Consider the following 26092-nt stretch of genomic DNA (forward strand, 5'->3'; position numbering starts at 1 on the left):
GAGATTATTTTGTCAATTTTAGGGTATCTCTTAATATATTGAATGTGTATCAAGGGATTATTTATTTTGTAATACAAAAAAAAAAAAAAAAAAAAAGAAAGAAAGAAAGAATATGTTCCAAATACATCCAAAAATGCAAATACATCTTTCCATATTTATGGATTTTTATAAAAAATAAATGTTTATTTTAGGATGAAACTGGAGACTAACATACACCATATATTCCATATGGAGTTTGTAATGTTTTCATTACAGAATTATGAAAATTGACATATCCAAAAATATATATATAAAAAAAATCCAGATTTTGGGTTTAATGGAATGGCATAAAACAATGCTTATTCGGTATCACTATACTCTCTCGCTTTTTACACATATAATGCTTATGTGGACAAATAAACAGGCCATTTGTTAACTGTCATTTGGCAACAGGTTATACACTCTCATTGTTTATGTGCTTACATCAGTAGATAATCTGAAACAAGACTATTCTTTTGGAGTTGGAGAAAAAAATTATCTTAAGTCGAGTATTTTCAATTAAAAATGTTGAAAGTAGAAGTTTAAGCAAACGAAAGTGTTGAAGAATTATTAATAAGAAGATCCTTTTGGAATGAATAAAACAGAGTAGTTACGTATTTTTATGTTTGGAGCAAAGTTTCCAAACTACAAGAGCATCGTCAGTTTTTGTCACCAATTAATTTAACCATTTTGATGTATACTCTAACCATTTAGAATGCTCCATCTTAATTGCTCAAAAAATACCCTAGATAAAATTATAGGGTATTTTTTATGATAAGATACAGTTCATCCAAGCTGATGAATATAAATTAATCTTATTAATACTTTCCATATTTGGCAATTATTTCAATGCTATTAACATTATGTAGATCACTTTTGATGAAATATATCTTATCAAAGCAGGAGAAAAGGTGTAAATTCAATTTTGATTTTTAAATATCTTAAAATTGTATATTTTTATTTTTTCAAGTTTACATATATATTTCTCTATTACCTAAATAGAACATTTTAGTTTTAGAACTGATGAACTGTAAATGATGAAAATAATGTTAGCAGTTCATGCAATTTGAGATAATTTAAATTTACTTTTATTATTGAATGTTTTATAATTTCTTATTTATAGCACAAATAAATAATTATATAGTTGTGCAAAGCAAGTTGTGATCACTTAGTATACTAAAAAAAAAAATCTCAACATGAGCCTTAGGGATTGGTGACATAAGCAAATAGTGGGTGTAACCTCTAGTTTCAATTAAATTTCTTAGGCAAAAATGTATGTCCATAATTCCGTCAACAAACTATTTTTAAGCATCAAATTGTCATAGACACTAATGCTCATTATTTTAATAACATTTCATGTGCTTAGTAGCATACTTACATAGCTTAATATACATATAAATATTAAAAACAATCTTTAAATTCAAAGAAAGAACAGAAGCTATCACTTTAATATTGTTAGCACCTACATATTTGATATAATAAACTAGAAAATGAAGTCACTGCATTAAACATGCAATTACAAAGTGGCTACAGAATGTGACAAAAGTTTCCAGACTATTTTTCCCTGATTAAAACAGCAGCATTTCCTTGACTTATGCTTATTATATTAGTATATTAATGCTAATTATATTAGTTTCCTAGTCTTCTCCCAACTCAGAATCACTGTATGTATACAATATACATTATTAAAAACACTTTTATAAGTTCTTTAATATAAAAATAAAATGTTTTTATGAAATTTAATTTTTAAAAAACGAATGAACATCCTATTAAAACAGTATATTACATTTATCATATGGATCATCCCAATATCTCGGTTCTATCCCATCCTGAATTAAATATTAGATGCATAAACAGTTGAATTTGTAAGCAAATGTAACATCATCGATTTAATATCATAAGAGAGGTTCATATATGCAATAATCAGAAAAGATAAATAATAAGGTGTACATGCTTGTCACAATATGGTTTTTAAAAATGCTTGTTTGAGGGAACCTGAAATATTAAATTATACAATAAGATTTAATTAAAATTAAATCAAACCAATATTCCTAACAAAACAGCTAATCACCAAAAGTCATTGGTATATTATAAACAAAACTATATAAAAATATATTATAAAAAGGTATGTTACATACCAACTAAAGGTATAACTACATGGTAATTGGTTGATGATAAAATATTTCTAAAATGACATAGATGATCAATGAAGCAGTTGGTATCAGGAACAAGGTACCTAGGTTTAACTTCCAGTAAGATAGGGCGGGTTTGATTATTCTGAAGGACAGCCTAATGAATAAAAACACAAGCCAGATTACAGAAATGGTTATTACCTCCTAAAACAGCATAAATATTTGAAGATTATTGATAAACAATATATGCAAAAAAAAGTTATTTCAAATAAAATCTACAGCAAAATTTCTGATAAAATTTTAAAGGTCTATTTTAATTAGTGATGAGATTCTATATCTCTTTTAACAAATTATATTCAATATTTAAATAATAAAAATTTGATTTATTTTTAGATCATAAAAATTTTTATTCAATGCATTTCATAAATATGAAGTAACAAAGAAATGATATTCATTTTTCTTTGCAGTTGTAATTAATGCGGTCTATTCCTCAGATGAATAAAAATAACATGTGAATTATTTCGATTAAGTTAAGAACAGTTACACCAAAATGTATGTTTAGAGTTACAGCTACCTCCACAAATCACGAGAGAGAAAATTTTTAAAGCTGTATTATTTTAAAATTAACTATTGTTTCACAAATATTCAGATGTATCCATCGAAGAAGAAGTTTCATAATTTATATCACTGTTCATACATTTAATATAAAATGACCATGATATTTTTGATTAAAATTCTGTTATATAAATTTGTTGTTAATTTTTTAAACAAACAAACTTCCTTTTCTCATTAAAATTTCTAGTAAATGATTTTTTTTTTTAAACCAATATACCTGCGCTTGAGCTTTATGTTGTTCCTGCTGCTCCTTGAATTTACTCAGTGCTTCTCTCCTATACCATAGATCTCGAAGTTCATCTTTCATTTCAGGTTTAGTGAAATCATCTTCCATAATATACTTATCAAATGTTTCTTCTTTTCTTGATTCATCAGATGACTAAAAACAAATATTTAAGATTTAAATTATTAAAAAATTAAATGCTATTTTTAAAATTCTAATTAAATAAAATTTCAAATGAAAAGAATGAAAAGAAAATGAATGAATGAAAGTTAATGAAAAGAAAATGAATGAATGAAAGTTAATGAAAAGAAAAATTTTCTTGTTTCTGTAAAATATAGAATTTTCAATAAAATTTTTTAAAGAAATGCAAGATTTGGTTAATCATTTTTGGAGCTAATCACAAAGGATGGAACTTCTCAGTTTAGTGGCTTATAGTGCTATGATACTAAATTAATAGTCTATATTTTGTCTTAGACAATTATTAATGAAAATAGAAGTACATTTCATATAGTATTCCTCTATACATTAATAACTTACAAATCATACTAGTTGCTTCATTTAAATAGATATTTGAATTCAAAACCTAACAGAATTTCAAATAAAAGTAGAATCAATTCATAAATGAACTTTAAAAAGACTCATCTCTATTTCAGATTGTGCAAAGTATATACAAGTATAATTCAATATGTTTCGAAAATTCACAACATTAATTATTTGCAAATTCAATTTTTTTTCTTCACATAATTCATCTTTTCGTTTTGCTCTTATATAAGATATTATTTCATAACAACATGCTTCTATATCATCATTTACTTTAAATTTATTGAAATTACCTTCAGCCATTTTATAACTATCTAATTCACTGTCATCTCTAAACTATATAAAGTAATAAAAAAATAAAGGTTAATTTATTTAAATATCAAACTGGTGATTGTGGAAAACAGTGGCAGTACTCTCACTTAAAAATAATACTAATTTAATAATCAAATTCAATAATAATTGTATGTAACTTTTTATTTATTTTTAAATCAAACTTTTTTTTTCAGTTTTAAAGAATTAATAAATTTATTCCAAAATCAATTCTAAATAAAATTAGAAAAAAAATCACCTGTGCAGTTTTTTTAAATTATAAATATTTAAAAAAAAATATTATATTTATATAAAAAATTATAAGTTCTCAGTCTATCTCGCATCGAGTCCACACTCCAGCCAAAAAAATAATTTTGTATTCTTTCAAAACCATAAAGTATATATTATATCACAGAATATTATTATGACATCATATAAAACAAGAAAAAATGCTAGCTATAATAGGAGTACACAATATATCGAAAGAAATTTCTCTCAAATATTTCTAAACAATTTCATTTTAACTTGTCATCAACTAAAGGAAATGGGTTCATTAAATTATACTTACACAAAATAAAGCAGACCGGTCATAAGATTCTTTCAATGACATTTCTTTCACTAAAGGTACAAACTTCTTCGATTCAACATCAAATTTCATCATACAATAAGGAATAGTACCGCATAGATAGTCACCAAAGAATTGTATTCTTTTCATTCTCAGCACATTCTTAGCTTTTTCCTAAATGTAAATCATTTTTAATTATTTTACCAAAGTATTTTGGAAATTTAAAAGAGAATAATAAAACAAATTCAGTGAATACACAAAAATCTCTAATTTTCTTCTCAGTTTGATATAATGCAAAAAATATCTCAAGGAAGATTCACTCAAAAAAAAGAAAGTATTTTTCACATTAATTAAGTTTAATGGGAACATACACTTTCTTTACCCATTTGTATATTCCCATTTTAAATATGACTAACAGAAAATTTGTGAAATTTTATTTTTAAAAGTGAAATTAAGCATGATAAATAAATTTTTAAAAAACTATATTCACTAACAGAAAAGAAGAATTTGCAAATATAATTCAAAGAAAATCACACCTTACAATCTTACTATGAATGAGTATATTTCAATATATCAATTCTAAACTGAAGGATTTTGAATGGTTTAAAATATCTGCTGATTTAAAAAGGAAAAAGAGAAAAGAAGTAGTAATATTTGACATCTTCCTTTTTTGGGCTACTTTTTAATAATTATTTGCAAGGTAAACTATATGTTCTACCATTGTGATTAATATTCTTTTAAAAATTGAAAAGTAATCAAAACAAACAAATAATTAACAATTCTGATTCCATTCACGTTATTCAAAATTATCATTCAATTCAAATTTAACAAAAATATTAGAAAGCAATGAAAATTCTTTAACCCCTTTATTTACCAAAATATTTCACATTAACTTTTGCCTGTCATTGGAGCTATGATCTTCATGTTCTTTTAAATGCGATAAAATAAACAGTCATATTACATAGATACAGACAGTACTTTTAAGTACCATCAGAATAGAAAGAGTTAAAAAATATAATATTGCTTGATTATGAAAAAAATTGTATTCATTGGCATGTGCACCTATAATTTCTTTGTCAGACTAAATTTGGTTTTATATAAACTAAACAGCAACAAATACATAAATTCTAAACATATTTCTTTACAATTCCATGATCATTAAATTTATCATAAAAATTATAAAGGGATTTAACATTTATTTAAATCCCATCATAAAACAAATCCTTTTTATCCTTTATATATTTTAATCAATCAAATTTACTTCCAAATATAACAGAAATAAATATGCATGAAATATCTATGGATTTATCAAATCTAAACAATTCCACTTAAACATGAAATACCTTATCAAATGGTGGATCAGCATATGCTGGATCATGCAATGCTTCCAAGAGAGGCACAAAACCAGCAAAAGTAATATCTTCTTCCAAAACTAAAGATTCCAATTCTAAAATACAAATAATAGTAAAATAAATAATCATTTTTTTAAAGAATTTCTTAAATAAAAGTTTAAAAAAATTAAAAATAGAACTAACCTGTAGTTTTTTTGTTGACTAAATCTACTTCTTCTAAGATATTTACAAGACTCAACTTACCTGACGCTTTTTTATCATAAATAGCTGGCTCAGATAAGTCTATTTCTTGTAAAATGGTTAGAAGATTAGCAAAAGATATCCAAACATCTTTATTTGGCCTATAAAAAAGTTTTAAACAATAAAGCAAGTCCACCATATTAATTTTCAAGTTACAAAAAACTATCTCAAAATATACCATTCTACATTAAAACACTGGAATCATTTTTTTAAATATGACATTCTAACAAAAACCAATGACAATTCAAACTGTTAGAACAGGAAAAAATACTTGCTGCTTCTTTATGTCTCGTTATGTTAAATAGTTTTTTTTTTTTCCAGAATTTTACTCTAAAAAGAGAATTTTTTACAATTAAAATTTGAAAGACATACATAAAATTGAGTATACACTACCTTTTATTCTAAGTATTAAAAAATTACCAATTAAAGAATGAAACTAAAAACATTTATATTCATTTATGACACATATATATATTACATATAGATTTACATAAATTTAATGACTAAAAGTAATTTCAATTTTTGCATGTTTATGTTTGTTTTTTTAATTGGTGACTAAAGAGTATTAAAATAAAAATATTATTCAATAAAGCCATTAAAAAAAGAATAGTTCAAAATGTTGAAAAAAGCACAATTAAAACTGTTGAAATAATTAGTATTTTTATGCATGAAAGATCTAAGAAACCTGAAATTTAATTTGATAGCATAAGCCTCTCATGTTTGTTCACATTTTAATAATTACTAATTTCACAGAAGAAACCATGCTAGCTTGAAAGTAAATTAGTTGATAAATAAGATTAATAACTCAATGCATGCAAAAATTGCATTCCAAAATACAAGTTTCTCTGCAAACTTAGTTTAATAATCTACTCAGAATTTTGCATGCAGTTTGAATATCATACCTCATATTCAGTCTTTCTAGAAGAACTGATGATGGAGGAGACCACAAACATTTCTGACAAGACATCCAGTCAGTCCATATATTCACAGCTGGTAAAAGTTGAGCCATATCATCACAGATAATCTTTGCTTCAGTTGATGACTTATGCGAAATGTGAAGAAAGACACAACGATCCATCAATAGAGACATCATAACCATGCTGGTGTAGAGAGCTTGCTCTTGAAGCAGAGAGCATCCACCATGTTCACGGCCATTTTCTGTTGATAGCATCATATTTTTAGGGAAAAGCAGTTATGGATTGAAAAAAATAATATACTTATAGATTAAATGTTAATCCATTATTAAATTTTTTTTTACTTACCTTTTTGTGAAGAGTGCGAGACAGAAAATATATTTATGGCCAAAAGTTGCAATATACGAGTTGAAGTAATGGGTAATGGAGATCTTTGCAACAAGCAGTTAAACTCTTTCAACATTGTTTTGAAAACATCAGGAAAAGTTTCCATTCTGTTTAAAATAATAACAAAACATTTAAATACAAATATACAACTATAAACTTTGAAAATGAAAAAAAAAAAAAAAAAAATGCAATTCTAAACACAATTTATTGTTTTCTGCTTTAAAATGACCTACTTACACTATGGACCCAGATCCCAAATGGCAACATGAAAACTTTGATAATGTATGCTTTCACTTAACTCTTCATTTTTGGTGATAAAAGAAATTCATTTGGTTCAGAACAAAATTATTAAATATACGAGTTAAATGTGCTTTCTATAAATTAATATACATTTTCCATGTTTGATTTTCAAATTTAAATTATTATAAAAATCATTTAAGAGATGTAACTTTAGAATTATTTCAATACAACTGCAGAAATTTTCCCAATTTAATAAAAGATTCAAGGTTGAAAAATATTTGAGATTTATTTTTAATTGAGGATTAGATCGACATTTACAAAATATTATTTATTAAAAAAATAAACATGCACAAATATATCTTTATATTTTAAAATAATCTAAACTAAAGTTAATTTTTAAAAAAAAGATGTTACTATAAATTTCAATATTCTAACATTTAAAATTTTTAAAAAGCATATTATATCAGAAGATTAATAATGTGCACTTACCCAACTTTGGTAAAAAGCTTCCCATGAACATGTAAAAAGCTTGTAATAAATCTTTTATTTAACTGTAAAAAACAAATAAGTATAAATTAAATAATTTTCTTTCAGAATTATAAAGAAAATTTTAATTTTAAACAGAGGATATAGTTCTATTTACATCAATATCAGATAAATCTGTTAAATCAGCAGAATCAAAACTTGTATCAGCAGGATGCTGACTACTTGACCCATCTCGCTTGATCCAAATTTCATATCGGTCACTGGAATCATCTTCTGGATCATTTGCTTCTTCCACTTTTTCCTTCTTTCTATTTTTTTCATATTGCTCATACTGAAAGAGAAATAAAAGATACATGGGAAAAAAATACCTTGAAAATTTGTCAAATAGCCTGATAATATTAAAGAGAATATTACTGTGAATAAAGAAAAATAATTTTATTAAATTATCAATATGTAATTATATTATCAATATGTAAAAACTTTAGCAAATAAGATATTAAACAAAAATAAATAAATAAACCTTCACTCTTTTAGGAATGTACTAAAAAGCAGTTTTTTTTTTTTAAAAAATCAACATTTTAGAATTTATTATTATAGTTACTATGAGATCTTAAAATGAATTTCCTCACAATTTCAATATGTAAATGTCACCACTTACATTAAGAAAAAAACCTAGTTAAATTAATTGGTTAATGTACAATTAAACCTAGAAAATATTAAAATAATATAGAAAATGCAATTATGCAAAATTTCAAAACGCAGCACATCAGAAAATGAATTGCAGATCAATTATAAAATCCAACCTTCATAAAGAAGAAAGAAGTCAAATGTAATCAACGTATATTTTAAAAAAAAGTGTGTCTAAGATAGAGACACCTCTTCATAATGAAAAAATCACATCAAGTTTCAGTTGCATTAAACAGAACTTGGTTAGAATTATTGAGATTAGTTACTCTTTTGATTTCAGAAAGATATCCATCTCTTATTTTATTTGAAACCAAATTTTTTATTAATGATTTATTATAAAACAGAATGGATTTGAATGAGAGATTCTTTCATGCTATTAATACCTGATTCTTAACATGTAACATCAACATGGGACATAGCAAGCAAAAGGAAAAGTTGAAAAACAAGCAAAGTTTAGCATTGTGATATGCATAAAACTGCCCACAGCAGCTATTTACAGTGTGAGAACAGTAGAAAACTCGCGTGTAATCTCCTTCGTGAATACAACTTTACATAACCAATACTAATCCGGTGCAATTCTTTCATCGTAAACCATTATTTTTAGATGATTTTAAATCAAAATGTTCTATCTACTAAATTCTCTTTAGTTTTTTACAAATGTGAATCTCATATTTTACAATTACATATTTTAAATAATAATTGTAAAATGCAATAAAAATGCAATTTTAAAAAAATTTTTAATTAAAAAACTTTTTTTCAACTATACCTAGTTGCATAGTTTTAAAAATGTCTAAAAACTAGGAATAGCAGAAATAATGTAACAAATATGATGAAAAAATATTTATATAATCTGACAAATTTATAAAACATTATTTTTTATATAATAACATCAGCAGTGTTTCTTTAACTTAATATAAATTTCATGAAAAATGCTTTAAACTCAACAACGATTTAAGATTGGAAGAATATGGCACATCCATATTCAAATTAAGAAATTATTGAACAGTAATACATTCTCCTAATGAATATTCTAAAGAATAATAATTGAACTATTGTTGACTACTAAAAGATAGCATATAAATTTCATAAATTTTACAATATTTTATATAAAGCAGTTCTTTGCTATTTACCTGACTTAATTACATGGTAAATAATTTTTTAAAACACTCACAATTTATTAATATATATAATGATTAAAAATGACCAATGCAAGAAATTATGATTAAATTTATTACATCAGATTAAGTAGAATAAAAATACTACCTTCTTTCTAGCTTCTTCAAACAAAGACAGCAGACTTTCTTTTGCCGAAAGAATAGGATTGCTTGCAGCTAAACTTCTCATATAATAATAAACTGCATCCAATTTCCTTCTCTAAAGATGACAAGAAAATAAACATTATTAGGCTTAGTAATATTTAATTCTTGAATTAAAATTTCTTATGTTTTTTCCATTCTAAGTTTAGTTAGGAAGTCTTGTATGAATAATACATAGAAAACAATGCATTTTCAGTTATCAAAATTAAGTAATATTCTATTTTTATTATTTATACAACACATATTTTGGATAAATTCAGTTAAAGTGGTAAATTTTATAATACAAGTATAATTAATAGCATAGTAAACAAGATAATTGAAATATTATTTAATTAATATAATATTTATTCAATATAGCAATTCAGTTCAAAAGTTCAACATTTTTAAAGATTATTTAAAATTAATTCTTATACTTACTGTACTATTAGCAAGGATAGCTAATTGATGATAAGGTCTGCCATTTTTTGGTGCTATCTGCTGAGCCTTCAGATACAAGCTAACAAAAAGGGGGAATAATCAAAATAATATTCATATAAATACAATATAGCTTGTGATTTATATTTCTGAGATTAGTTTCACAAATTTAAAGAAAAATAAGAAATACAATAGCAACTTTCCGACAAAATAAACATGCTTACTCAAATTGAAAGCTATGTAATATATAAAAATATTAAAAATATGATAAAGAATAGCTTTTACATAGCAAATTCCACTATGCAATAGACAATACAACCCTATTATTTTTCTAATAGGCTGAAAAACTTCCTTAATAAGTAAATTATAATTATATCATGAAACCCATGAAAACCTTGTTAATATTTTGAAATGTTACAAATTTTTAGCTATTATAAAAAAGAAAATTTCTCAATTTTTTTGTCCCATTTTCTATATGTGTTTAAATTAATAATTTTAAAAGGTGTTGTTCTATTAATGGTGGTGGTGGTGTGTGGGAGGGGGATGCTAGAGTATGGCATTGCTCGTATGATGCTAATACAGACTTAAAAAGATGAAAGTTTATGCTCAGATTTGACAAGTTTTCATCTGGGATCAGAATAGTACACAATAAAAATGTAAATAAAATTTAAATAGAAATAAAATATAACATCACAGTTTTAATGAATATATATATCGGGCAAGAGTTACTATAAAACTATTTCAAACAAAATATTTTCAAAAAAATTGATATCTGTTATATGTATTTTAAATTTTATTCTTTAAGGGTAAATATTTTTTTCCTTTTAAAAAAAGTCACAATTGATATTCCACAGCTGCTATTGATATTAAAAAAATTCTTGATAAGGAATACAAATGATACATTTTGGGGAAAAAATATGGTATGCAAAAATGTAAATGAAAATACAATTAATGAATATTTTCAGAAATGAATTTCATAGTTAAAATGAAAATAGTTCAATTAAATGGACCTTCCTCCATAATCCCAAAATCAGTTGAATTACAAATGTAACTTTCTACTTAACTCCAATGTATGCTATCACTGACAATACAAGCATAAATTATATAAAATGACACATTTTACATCAAAAGATGATAATAAACAAATCCTTAAATATTTGTATAAAATAAATTTATTTCAACTCATACAAAAAGCAATTATTCAATAAATATAGTTACAGTCAAAAAAATATGTGTACACAATAAAATGCACTGTATAAATAAATAATATATATAAAAATGTATATAAAAAAATCACAGCAAACAATACAAGTTACTAGAATTTCAATTATATACATTTCTTTTTTGTGGCATTTTATTGTGTAATCAAGAACAGAATTAAATAACTCCTTTTAACACACTTTAATGTAATATTTTTTCTTAATATTTCAACCTAATTTTCCTACTTCTTTTTCTATTTTTGATAATATTAAAATTTATTATGTCTTAAATTAAATGCCATAAATCATAAATAATATACATCAGTTTTAAATAATATTCAATGAAATCCGTGAAGAGACAGAACAATGAATCGTAAAAATACCACATTTCTAGTAATTCCATGAGTGATCAAAGGAATCTTAAATTCATTTCTTACAGAATTTACAATTGATGAATATCAAAGCTTATGAATTTCAACTATAATTAAAATTTATGAATTTACTAAAGGGGAATAATTGAATAACTTATAAATAATCTATACTTCTACTATCTTACATTCACTTTCATAAGGCATACAATCAAAATAGTTAAGGAATTTTATCATGTGGATAAAATAGAAAAACATGATTTCCATTTTTTCTTTTATCTAAAAATTTAAGGCCTTTCTAAAAGATTTCTAAGACTATTCTCACAAATTTTAAGGTAATTTTGGAATATAATAATCTGATGTGATAATAACAGATCAAGTTTCTTACAAAAATAGTTGTGTATGAAATTTCAATTTAGATTAAAACATTCAAGTTTCTCCTTATAAATAATTAAATTAAAAAAAATTAAGAAATTTTTAATGACATTTTAATAATTTATTGATTATGAATGTTTCAGAAAAATGAACATTATTCATACTTTCATCACAATTGTACTGTTGATAACATGAAGAGCACAAAAATAACTTTTTTTTTCAACAATAAGAAAAATCATTAAGCTTGAATATACAGAAATGCACCAGGAACAGAAAATGTCACTAGACTTTTTTTTTTAAAGTTACCCCCTCCCCTCCCTTTTCTAATTCTGCAACTATACTAATTCATTATTTTTTGCATATTTAGAAATCATTGCAAATTTTAAAAAGAGCACTATTTGCCACAAAATTTTCAAGCTTGCACCAGATAAGTTAATCTTTCATTTTCATAAAATTTCATACTTGGAATTCAAATGAGGAGAGAAAAAATTAAGGTCTCAAAATAGAAAAAAAGGCTCTTTCTATAGTCTTAATTCAAAAAAATGTTGTCTTCTTTGGGAACCTAAAAAGATATCAAGTACTATATGTATGATTCATTTTACTTTATGTGTGTAGTTCAAAAACAAACAAAACAAAATCTGGGATAATCCAGAAAACTGAGCATGATTTAAACTTAAAAATATATCTTGAGGCTTTGCTAATGGCAGGGGAAGAAACCTAATAACTTCACCAGCGCATGCATTCTATATGCAATTCTAGTATTGTGACAGTCAAATGGGAAGTAAAATAAAATGCATCACGTAGATGTCAAAAACATGTGGAAAAAAATTCAGAATTTACAAATATTATTAAAAGTTAATTATATTACCTTCTTGCTGTTCCATAATTAGTAGTCTGTGATACTTGCTCCTTGTATCTTGCTAGATCTCCTAAATAAATCAGACTTTTCTGAACACTAATTAAAACACATCTCAACTGGTCAGGCAAGCAAGCTGTACTGATATTTTTTAACTCAAGAATCTTATTCAGCTTAAAACCATGGGTTTCTTGCTGCTTTTCAAGCAAGTTTTCGTAAAACATAGTTCCCTGTAAGAAACAAACATACAATATTTAAATAAATATTAATAAAAAATTGACGACAATCATAATAAAAATTGTAAAATTTTGATATATTACTTTAAGAATATTTTACACATAAAAATTATTTCAACTGAAAAAAGCATTAATTATCCTATAAAACATTTCTACTAACATCTCTTTTCTCAACTAACACAAAGCCTAGAGCATAAAAAAGATATTAAGGAATAGGATTTTTTTTTTAATTTTTTATCAGCTTCAGACATAGCATACTAAGTTTAATTTAAAACATACTGTTTGCTGAAAATTTAAGTTTAAAAAATTATAAAATGCCTAATGATTAGAAAATAGTTACCATTCAGAGTTGCCTTTCACAATGGTTATTAAGTCACAGGAACAATGGTTTCAAAGATTTGGATTATATTTGCCAAATATTGTATTTACTCATAAATTTATTATTATTTTTTTTTTTTTGTATCAATTACAAAATTTACAAACAAAAAAAATCAAAACAATTGCATTCTTACATTAAATACTGTATACACAGAAATACTGCAAATTTTTAAATGGTAAACTTTTAATTTGAAAATGCAAATGAAATTCTTTTTATGATTTCTGCAATAATGAAATTTCTATTAAACCTCATTTCAATTTTATCTGTTTTCTACACATTTTATTACAAAGACATTTTCATAATTTCCTGATATAAGAGTTTGTTTCTGGTCACTTTTAAACTAAATATAAAATTAAAAAAGCAAATGAGTTACTCAAAGAAGACCACTTGCTAATTCATGCTAGTTTTTTAATGCCCAGACTTTGCCTAAATGCAGCTTAGTGCATATGAAAACACCAATATGTCTGGCTATGATTAAAAATTTTTGTTGCCTAATCTAGGGTAGATGAGAAAGTAGAAATTTTATGCTGTTTAATCCATTTGTCCCAAATTATTTTTTTAACACAATTCAACAGCTTTTGCTTATTTTTCAAACCACTAGATAGTAGCATTTAACTGCATTTTAATACACATGGACTTTATAATGTCCCCCTTTCTTTTTTTATAAAAAATTACCTATATATATATATATATATATATATATATATATATATATATATATATATATATATATATATATATATATTATTATTATTATTATTATTATCATGGTTTGCATGAAACCTTGTGATTCTGATTTGAATGATTTAATGAAAAAAATATGACTATCAGATATTTCAGAATTGAATTATTATAAATTTGAATTTTCTTCTGAGATTGATCCAGGTTTGGAAAAACTGAAAGATTCTAGTCAGCAATAGACATGCAAAATTCAGCACCATCATTTTTCTTATTCCTTGAGATTCTTAGACTGAATTTTTCTCTTAATAGTGGAAATAGTCATTTTACAATATTTTGAAAATGTTTTGATGACATATCTCTAAAATTAGTTTGCAGTAAGAGAAACTATTATACACTAAATATTTGATAAAAGTTGATTTGAAGAAAGAATGAAAATCTCATAAGGAGTGTTACAAATAAAAAAAAATGAAGTAATGATACTAGTTTAATATAAAGTATTTGTCAGGAAAAAAACTTGTATTTCCTTGTATTACACTTAAGTTTGTTTAAAAATCTAATTCATTAGCCTATATATATGTATAAAAAATTCATTAGCCTATATATATGTGTAAACTGTTCTTTTCTCCCATTTTTTCCTTCTTTTCCTTTTTATTAATAAACTAGTTTATGAAAGATCCTATCTTGTTTAATAAATACTTATTAAAATAAATAACAACAAACAATTACATTTTTTAGAACCAAGAAACTTGTGATAAAATGAGCATAGAAGTTAAATGAACTGAAATTAAGCATGGGTTGGCATGTATTAACTGGGTTTTACAGAATCTAGCAAATTTTTTAAAACAATATCAACAAAAGATAAAATTAACACATTCTTTGATCATTTTAAAATCAATAATAAACAAACAAAAATACAAATAAACATTCCTAAATATTTTAGAAATGAGTCTTTATCATTCATAAAAAGTCAAAATAGAATAACAAATATATATTCTAACTAATGTCAGTAATAAATAAAATTTTCAAATTTCATATCATTTTATAACTGTAAATGAAAAAATTTATTTTCATATTGTTATGCAAAGAACGAATACCATTTTTACAATTAATTTTGAATAATTTATTTATCCATTAATAAAATTATTTACTTACTACATTTCTAATTTGAGAGTTTTTTTTTTTTTTTTTTTTTTTAAGCAAGGATTTAAAACTTAAACATATCAAGTTTTAAATTAATCATATTTTAAGATTACATTTCCAGCATTTAACACATTTATAGATTCACAAAACTATTAATAAAAATTTAATATTTTATCTTCTAAAATAATATAATTTATGAGAAAATTCTTTTAAATTTATATAAAAATTAACCGGCATTTAACTTTTAAAAAACTAGTTTCCAGTAAAAAATTAAAAGCATTTAATAATAACAAAATATTATGTTAGGAAAAAAAATTGCCAGATTATTATTCTACTAAATTAAACCATAATTACCTCTATGATGAAATTCATAAGGATTTCTTTTATGCTATTAGTATTTTCAGTTTTTTCATCAAGTTTTTTCCGGAGAGATTCAATAATTTGATGATAAACAGTTTTCCACAGACCATGCTCTGGATTGTTTTCTGCACAATATTTGGGATCAGCAAGGATGATATTCTCATATCTGAGTGATAACTTGTACCTGAATAAAAATTAATCACATGCTTCCAATCAGTCTAATCTCAATATTACTTACACTAATATGGATTGTTAAAATATTATAAATATATGAATAGTCAATTTCATTTGTGAGCAATTCAATTTAAACAAGATGTCAAAAATTGTAAATAAAAAGTGAAAAATATATGCATAAGCATTTTTTATGAACAGCAACAGATAAATAAATTCTTTGATTTCTAAGATATAACTATAACCACCCCAGAGATATATAAATTGAATTTGCTCTCCTTAATTAAAGCAATATATGTAAATAAATATTCTATCCATTAGATTCGAAGGAACACTAAGCAATATCAGTACTTATATAATAAAAAAGTAAACAATTTCTAAATTTTATAAGTGATTTTGAATTTAAATCATAATTAAGATGCAACAAAAGATATCTCTGATTCCATATGCAGCAAAAAAATAAAATGAATTTATTAATCTATATCTGATTATAACATTCATTCACTTTTCAATTAAAAAAATTGTATGAAGGACTATAACATAAAAACTTACCTGCAACTTTTAATAGCACTTAGATTTGGTTCAGTGAACCCTTTACTTAATAACCCTGTAAGTTCTTTTTCAAGAAATATTATTTCACGCAAGTTTCTTTCAACAATTGGTTTTAATCTACGAAAAGAGAAATTAAATAAGTATTATCAAAGAAAATATAATAGTATAAAATAAATATTTTTCATTAAATCTGACAGATCATATACAGATTTTTTTTACAAATTTACTAAACAGAATTTTTAAAAAGCCTAAAACAAATACACTCGCTTCACTTGTCAGTTAGCTCAACTATCAAGTGGAATAAAATATCACTTTTGTGTTTATAGCAACCATTAAATACATACAACAGCACAAAGTACAAAAAAGTTATAAGTAAGTAAGATATTAAGACATTACAAGTTTTGCAACATAAAGTTGTAGTATTTCTATATATTTTCATTGCTAATTGCTAAAAAAAAATTATATTCCTGTAGGAAGAAAATATTAAACAAAGAAAAAATAATTAATGCAGCAAAAGATGCAATTAATTTTGAAAGATAAAAATGGTCAATATACTTTTTCTTTCCAGTCTCTTCATTATAGCATCCATGAGGTCGAGAAAATGGAGTTGTGGGTACTGGACAATGTACTGGTGGAGGTATAGCTTCATTTTCTACATATGAATGACTAGGATTATTCACTGAAGGGAAGTTTGAATGTAAAAAACGGAACTGGGCATTTGCTGCAGGCTGTGGAGGTGGAATATAACCCATATTTTGAACAGGATCAGGCACATAACCTAAAGAATCGGGTACATAATATGAAGAACCCAATCTTTCGTAAGGCATGTGTGAAGGTGGTACAGGAGCAGGTATGTTAACTATTTCAGGCTTATTAGGATTATTTGGATCAAATAATTGCTTATGTATAAACTTTGGAGCTTCTGGTAGCAATTTAGGTGGATTAAAATTATGCTCAAAAATTTCTGGTTGGGTTTCATGGATATCATACTGTGTAGGAAGTTTTATGATGCCTCCACTATGTCTAGTAGAATTATGCTTAGTTGTTTCAGTCTCTTGTGCCTTATTTTTTTGGAACCTGGGAGGGAGAACTTGTTCTTTTTCATACTTCTTTCTATCTAATTTAGATTTATTCTCTATAAAATGATTATTTTCAGATTTATTACAATGACTACTATTGGCAGTGAGAATATTAGTATCCAGATTTCTCATTGATTTGTCTGATGAATTATTGTTAGAGGATAGAGATGAAGTTGAAGAAATATTTTTATTTGATTTTTGTTCACTCTGTTTCTCAGATTTCATTCCATTAATTAAATCATTATCTGACTTGTTTGTCTTTTGAAAGGATTCTTTGCTTCGAGCCTGAGAGTTTTCTCTGACTTCCTTCTTGTGGTCACTTCTTCTATTCCTCTGTTTCCTTGAATGTTCACTGGAATTTTCATTCCTTTGTCCTCTATTTTTAGAAATCACAGTATCAGGGCCATCAGAATGATTTTTCCACAAATCATCTTCTGGTGTAGATCTAGGATTTGTGGATAAATCAGATTCTTCCATTAAATCAGCCCAGGAACCTGTATGAGAAGGTGCAATGAAATTTGAGCTTTTTGATAACAAATGGTTACGTAAATCCTTTTCACTTTCTTTTGATGAATGTCTATTTTTTGTTTCCAAATTATCTTTGATATTTGAACAATTTGATTGCTTCTGTCGTGTCTCGTTGTTGTTCCCTTTTATAGTTTCATGCTTTAAGTTTTTCTTCCTCTCTTCTTCTTGTTGTTGAGCAGCAACTTTGGCTTTTGGAACATACACTTGCATAGTTGGACGTCGGCTTTTCCCAGTTCCACAAGATTTGACTGAATCAGGAGTTCTAGAATCTCTTTCCAACTTTGGAGATATATTTTCCGAAATACTAACAGTACTTTTTACATTATCTAGAGGAGCTTCCTTCTCACTTTTGATATCATTGTCTTCATTCTTTAAATTTTTACTGGACAACCCCATCTTTGGACGATAAATTTCTTGTTCAGGCTTTCTACGTTCCTTACGGGATGATGTATTCATTTTTTTTCCATTTAAATTATTAGGAGTTTCAGAGTTTCTACCTGTAAAGAATAAAAATGGATTTTAATAATTTTCAAAGTTTTAGATTTGACTACAGTAGATTCATAATATCTAGCAAGGAAAAGGCAAAATACACACAGATAAGCCAATATTTAGTTTATTCATTATGAATATCTCTTATATAATATATATACAACATAAAATTAAAAATAACAGAATTTTGAATCTTATGATACTTCAGTTGTATAATATACTTGGTATGTTTATTCATTGAATGTTTTTCATGATAACTTCAAGTTAATAACTAAAATAATATAATGAACATTTATTTCTCAATCTTGATAAAATCCAGTATTTGAAAAATTCTGCTATTTAATTATTTTTTTATTTTCTTAAGTATCATATAATACTATTTTTTAAACATATTATTAAATTGTTATTTCATTACATTTAATTACAAGATCATATCACTATATTTCCAAATCATCTTATTAAATATTCTCACACATATTTCATGAAATGTATAAGATGATGCAGATATTTTGCTTCTTTCCCGGATGTTTTGCTTATTAATTTTGTATCATAAAATTTGATCATTTATCAATAATTTAAAACAATTAAAAATAAAATATTTTTTGAAAGTATGCTTGGAAGTTAATAAATCATTATTGCATAAATTTATTTTTTATTAAATGTATATGTTTTAATCTTATCAAGTAATAAAGGAAGAATTTCCATATAAATAGTCAGATAATTATTACTGCACATGAACAAGTTAGTCATCAAAAAGAGCTAAAAAATAATAATAGCTATCAATATCAATCAAAAAATTATTCCTCACTTTATTTATATTAAATATCTAATAAATAAATTAGTTATGTTCAGAAAAATAATGAAATTAATTAGTAAAATTGCTTATTTGTAGAGAGAAGATCTGCCTAAATTTCATTTCACAAAATATGAGTCTGCCTGCTTATTTGTAAAATTTTATTTTACAAAATTTCTTAAAGCTGTATTGTGGGGAGAGGATCAGACAGAGATTGATGATAAGTCTAGTATTCATACTAAATAAATTTTCAAAATCAGTACAATAGTTGTGGTTGGGGAGGGGGGGGGTCTGTCAAAGTTTTTCCTCCATAGAAATTAATTGGTAAATGCATAATAAAGTAGTGTTTTTGAGATTCCTCTCAAAAACAGAAGGTGCAGAGAGCACATGTAAGCATTGATGCTATATCTAGAAGTTATAGATTTTCATATAAAATAAAATAGGCAACTCAGAACAGAGAATAAGGATAAGTTCTTTGGTCTTACTAATGATTTTAAATACATATAAGAGGCTTTTATCTAATGAATTTACCTTTTACTTAAGATTTATCAGCAATGTAATTGCATTAAATCTATTTTTAAGAGTTTTTATCAGATAAAAAAATTGTAAGTAATAGAATTACTTTAAAAATTCCAGTTCAGAATTATAATATCAATATGTTTTGCAAATTAATTAACTGAGTTAATACTTAGAGTGCACATAAAAAGAACTAATGTCTTCATAAATTTTGCAGGGAGGATTTTATATACTTATAGTTCAGTTTCTAAATTAATTAACAGATATATTTAAAAGATAGTGATTAATTATTTTCAACTTTAAAACAGCTTATACTAGGTTATTATAATCTAAAATTTTAGAATATACTTTTAAAAAAAAGTAAACTATGTGTATCAATGAAATTCCATAAAAAGAAGATTCAGTTTCAATCAGTAAAATATAATGAAAAACTTTACAGTCAGTTAAAAGTTTTTACTCAATATGCATAAGTTTTTATGTGTAGCTTGTATCGTGTTTAATTTATCCATAATGTTTTTTAATGAATTTTTCTAATATTTTCTAGATTCAAGTTAAAACTTACTTATCATTTTATAAGCTAAATGCTCATAAAATTACATACATCATCATTGGAATACTGTCAATTTGAAAACAATAAAATTATGAATTAAAACAAACAGGATTTTATTAACCTCATAGAAATTTATTTATACTTAAATATAGAAAAATAGGATCTTGATATGATATATGATCATAAACTATTAAGGTTATATGTCTTTTCTTTCATTCAAAAATGGAAATATATATTAAATTAGAATTTAAACAAAAAAAAAAAAATAGCTTTCCTTTCATCAAATAATAAGCTAATATCCATATATTTAAAAATATATTTAACTTTTATGTGTACATTCTTTAAAAATTCATATAAATAAATTTAATATATAATCTTTAATGATATTTCTGTTGCTAAATTTCTTTACAAAGATCGTTAAATGTGAGGACTATATTTTATTTTCAAATACGATGGCAAATTTGTACTGTTTAGTTAGATTTTTTAAAATTAAATTTTAGTAAAATTTCATGATTGAAAACAACCATTTACAAATATATATTCATCAGAAAGTCAATAGAAAGTCTAAATGTATAAGCTTTTAAATGAACTTTAAATGAAATTTTTACACAGCTAGATTTTAATAAAGTCCCCTTTTGAAGCTTTATAATCTTTGGTTGTTTTTTCAAATCTTTCCCTTCTTTTACCTCAATGTAAGAGTGTGTCACAATAGGCTACACTTTAACAAAGAACATTTAAAATTTGCTAAAAATTGAGCATTCCGACTATTAATAAACAAAGAAAAAAAAAAGAACAAAGCTATCATTTAATAAAACTTAATTTATGTTACTTTCTCAAATTATATTACATGTTTAAAACTGACTAACTTTTAAAAAAAGCAAAAATATTTTAAAACAGCTACATGCAGTTTGGTAGCCAAAAATCACTATCCCCCATTCTATCTCCTCTCTCTACATTCATACAATCAAGTACAGATAGCACAGTAATAGATTCTTTCATCTTTTAACACAAAATTAAATTAATCTAAGAAATTAAATATTAACAGAAGGCCTACTAAATCTGTTTTTATTGAATGTTGATCATTATTCTTTATTTATCATCTCAATATAAGTCAATACAATTTAAAAATTTTATTTTGATTATCAAATGAAAGCCTATAAACCAATGGATAACAGAAATTTATTACTGTCCATTTGTACAAAAATTATAGTATTAAAATTTACATAAATCTACTAATAAAGATATAAAGGTCATAAGGTTTTCTAAAGTTAAAGTTCATGTGCAAATAAATTTCACCAAATAATTTTAATAGATAACCTTTTTCTCTCTCTCTATTGACATCAAATGGATTGAAGGAATACATACTGTACATTCTTGAAAAATAAAAATCACATTAAAAATATTTCAGAAATAATAATCTTTGAAAATATGCAGCAACTTATTTATATTCTCTAATAATTGGAAATAATTTATTAAGTAAAATGGCTAATAAATATTTAGGTGAAATTTAAATTTAAAAAACACAAAATCCATAAGAAATAAGTTTTTAAATAAAACAGTTTATGAAAACCGCATAATATAATCAAATGAGCAACATTTGAATATCAGTATTCCATCATTTCAAAATAAAAAGGCAAAAATATTACAAAACAATCCAAGGCTAAAATGAATTACATCGTTCGCTAGAAATTTAAAAAACAGACTCTAGATAGACACAATTCATTTATACTAATAATATAGTTTCTTATTATAATCTGCATAATTTAGATAATTCTTGTCAGTTTCTTTTATCAACACAAGACCTTCCAGTTACATCAAAGGCTTTTGTTTACTAATCAATTCACTGCGTGGTAACAGATGTAAAATTAATATATCGGGGTTGACAAATAAAATAATCATAAGTCTGACAAAAAGTAAGATATCATGATTGTTTCAAAATGCAAACTTACTTGATGCACTCGATGATTCTTTATTCTTTTGTGGAACATCAGGGTTTGAAGAGTCCGTTTCAAATGAACTAACTGCCATCACCAGGTAGTTACGCTTGCTTACTATAGTATTGCTGCGTTTCACCCGTTGCCCTACTACACCAAAATAACAACAGACGAACAGTAGCCACAGCACATAATCAATTACGTCAAAGTTAAGCATAACCAATCAAAGTGGTCACAGTGCTAGCGTCATTTCTGACTAGCCAATAAACAAACACTGTAAATGAAGATCAGAAGACATCAGCAACAAATTGCATGTTACGACATGACAATTACCTGAAAATGCCCGCTATTCCAAATTGTAGACTGCAAACATCTTAATTTTTATCAAAATTGAGTAAGAAATTCATTAGAGTCATTTCTCATTTTCATAACACTCATCACGTGCGCAAAGCCACTTTATTCGAAATTCATTGCGCGTCTTATTGGAAAATTTTTTTATAGCGTCGCATCTAGACGGCATCTAAATATAATATCTATACTTATAATAAAGCGTGTGTGTGTGTGTGTGTGTTGGCGCTCTACAGGCTAGGTCGTTTGACATACAGCTGTCAAATTTGGTACATGTATACCTTAGAGGTCGGGAATGTGCACCTGGGGTCCCTTTTTTTTGAAATTTTAATTAGAATTTGAATTATTAATTAAAAACTAACTTTCCCGCCAAAAAAATCTTCCATTTTTCCCATCGCCAAATGAGTAAGAGTTCAGTTTTTTTTTCTCCCAACAGAAATGAGGCTAGGGTTAACGTTTTTCGGCGGATTATTTCAAACGATTCTGTTTATTTTCTTAATGTTTTATGCATTTAAAATTAAAGATTGTTAATTAATCCATGTTTCAGATTCATTCTGAAGTACTTTTGAATTAAAATAACACAGAATAAAGGAAATTAAAAATGTATAATCTGCGTAGAGTTACCCCAACTGGCGTAGAAAAATTCACGCATTTGCGTTACCGTAATTGGCGAAGAAAATTCACGCATACGCATTCTGTTCCGATTGTTGCCATGACAACCATTATCAACGGACGATTTAAATTATTTTTAGGTTAGTTGCATGCTTTTGTAAGTAAATTGTATTTATGTTAGTTATATATTTTTTGTATATGCTTATAGTTTTAAGTACATCGTTTTTTAAGTAGTTTTTTTAACCTGTTTTGAATGATTTAAATTATTTTTAGGTTAGTTGCATGCTTTTGTAATTAAATTGTATTTATGTTAGTTATATATATTTTTTGTATATGCTTATAGTTTTAAGTACATCGTTTTTTAAGTAGTTTTTTTAAACCTGTTTTCAACCGATTATTTTAAACGATTCATTTTATTTTCTTAGTGTTTGATGCATTTAAAATCAAACATTGTTAATGAATCGATCTGTTCATGATGAATCTGAGAAAATTTTGTTGACAAATTCTTGAGATAATGCATAAATTAAGAAAGATATTCTTTAGTGCCCATAAAGTTTAAACGCTCAGTGACTCTATTATCAGTAATCATATTATTAAAAAAAATGCTTTGTTTCAGTAAAAAATATTATTATATTAATTGCAGATTAATCATTTACACTTTAATTTAAAGTAAAGCATAAATTCTACGGGAGCTAACAGAAAATTAGAGAGATACAGATTACGTTATGACTGAAGGTCTTTATAATATTATGAGTGAATTGAAATTTGAAATTTTGAAATATTTTAATGAAGAAGCTATTAAAGTAGGAATCACATAAAATATTTAACTATTAAAATTTTAACGAGCATTAAGATTGGCGAACCGGCTGGTCGCCAAAGGCGGCTAGTATACAATAAAGTTTAACAAAGGGCAATGAAATTTAGGAATCAGTGAGATTTTGGCAGCATGATGTCGTAGGTGCAAAATTATTTTGAGACCTCCCTCCAAAGAAAAAAAGAAGATGATAAAAAAACAACATAAAATAATATTTTTTAAAATTTTTTTACATGTATAAACTAGTCATAGTGAATATGCAAGCATTCGTAACACTTATGTAGGTTTCATCTACTCCCTTGGAAAAATGTTATCATCAGTGATGTGAGATGAAAGAGAAAATGTAGGGATAATAACTATCTCTATGAAATGTAATTAGTCTGATTCCTATGTGCTTCATTGCTTCCACTTAATTATTAGAATACTTATAAAACTAGATATTTTTCTCACAAATATTGATGTCAGTCAGTCTGGAGGTCAAAGAGGCATCTCATAATGCGCACTGCTTATAGTGTCCCAAAATACCTAAGTGTGCCCTTGTTCAAAAGAAACGGAGGATCCCGGTATCCTAGACAACGAGTTGGCATATCAGAATCCCAACATTGCTACTTCGGAATGTGAATGTATAGACTTTCCTGTTCCATATTCTTTTCTTAAAAGAAAACTCAAAGAATTTCTAGGGAATATTAAGGTCTATCGCACATTATACTAATGGCAAAGTTCTTCGAAGAGGAATCGAAAATACCTGAATCTTTAGGATAATTATGTCGTAAAGTTAACACGTCTTTTTTAGTCTCCATTTATTTTGTTCTCTATTCTTCTCATAATACAATTCTTAAATAAATTTGTGATTAAGGAGTTCATTGCTCTTTTTTTAATTAATTAATTTTTTTTAAATTTTAATATAAAAAATAAAAAACACACTTATTTCATAATAAATATACAACAAATGGCTAAAAAATATTATAATACCTTTTCTGTCTTATTGTTACTTCACACAAAACATATTTTTTTCAATATGAAAAAAAGTCATAAAAGTAATATGAAAAACATTGATTTCTCCCCGTTTTGTGCCTACATAAGGCTGGATATATCAGTATCTAAATGTTACAATTTGTTCTCAACATTAACAAAAAAATTAGTCATAATAAATATATATTTTTTTCTCTTCTATATTAGTTTAAAAAATTGCAATTAATTTAACTTAAGAACTCATAATGAGATTTTGAATCACCAACTTATTTTTGAACTATAATGAATTTTTATATTGACGGCATTGCATTTTATAGTCCTTCTGTGCTTCGAACTGGAATAAACTGTGTCAGATCTTTATGTACAAAAAAAAAAAATTAATGGTACACTGTATTGACAATACAGGGAAAGAATGAATAAGACCAATCTGCCCACCTCCTCTAATTTAAAAATAATATAAATAGGTTTAAAAATAACACTCTGAAATACCTTATGATTATCCTTAAAAATATCATCTAGTTTAGGTACAAAGTATATGATTAATGATGTTTCTACCTTGTCTTTCTTCTTCTTAAAAGATCTGTTCTTAAAAAAAGGACACTATAAATTATAAATTCAAACAAAGAAATAGAGTTTGAAATTTAATATAGTTAATTAGTATTGTACAACAAAAAAGTAAAAAAATATGTTACTCCAAAATTA

The 26092-nt window shown here is 25.3% G+C and overlaps 1 protein-coding gene across 2 annotated transcripts in view; it reads right to left on the reverse strand.

Annotated features, from left to right (window-relative positions):
• LOC129962761 (telomerase-binding protein EST1A-like) overlaps positions 1-22780 on the reverse strand; it is a 33115-nt gene extending 10335 nt beyond the window's left edge. The window contains exons 1-16 of one of the 2 annotated variants that reach the window (XM_056076756.1): positions 22660-22780; positions 17311-18859; positions 16756-16872; positions 16027-16216; positions 13249-13466; positions 10442-10520; positions 9972-10082; positions 8179-8352; positions 8025-8086; positions 7257-7402; positions 6897-7152; positions 5998-6095; positions 5746-5849; positions 4406-4576; positions 2983-3144; positions 2157-2307 (exon numbers count right to left, since the gene is read on the reverse strand). In XM_056076756.1, coding sequence (XP_055932731.1) covers positions 2157-2307; positions 2983-3144; positions 4406-4576; positions 5746-5849; positions 5998-6095; positions 6897-7152; positions 7257-7402; positions 8025-8086; positions 8179-8352; positions 9972-10082; positions 10442-10520; positions 13249-13466; positions 16027-16216; positions 16756-16872; positions 17311-18859; positions 22660-22738 — 3667 coding nt within the window. In that variant the 5' untranslated portion in view covers positions 22739-22780. Of the gene's footprint in view, positions 1-2156; positions 2308-2982; positions 3145-4405; positions 4577-5745; positions 5850-5937; positions 6096-6896; positions 7153-7256; positions 7403-8024; positions 8087-8178; positions 8353-9971; positions 10083-10441; positions 10521-13248; positions 13467-16026; positions 16217-16755; positions 16873-17310; positions 18860-22659 lie in introns of both variants that reach the window. The other variant, XM_056076755.1, reaches the window with a different exon arrangement.
• Between the last annotated feature and the right edge of the window lie 3312 nt (positions 22781-26092).

The sequence above is a fragment of the Argiope bruennichi genome, chromosome 3 (assembly GCF_947563725.1).
Source record: "Argiope bruennichi chromosome 3, qqArgBrue1.1, whole genome shotgun sequence".
NCBI lineage: Eukaryota > Metazoa > Arthropoda > Arachnida > Araneae > Araneidae > Argiope > Argiope bruennichi.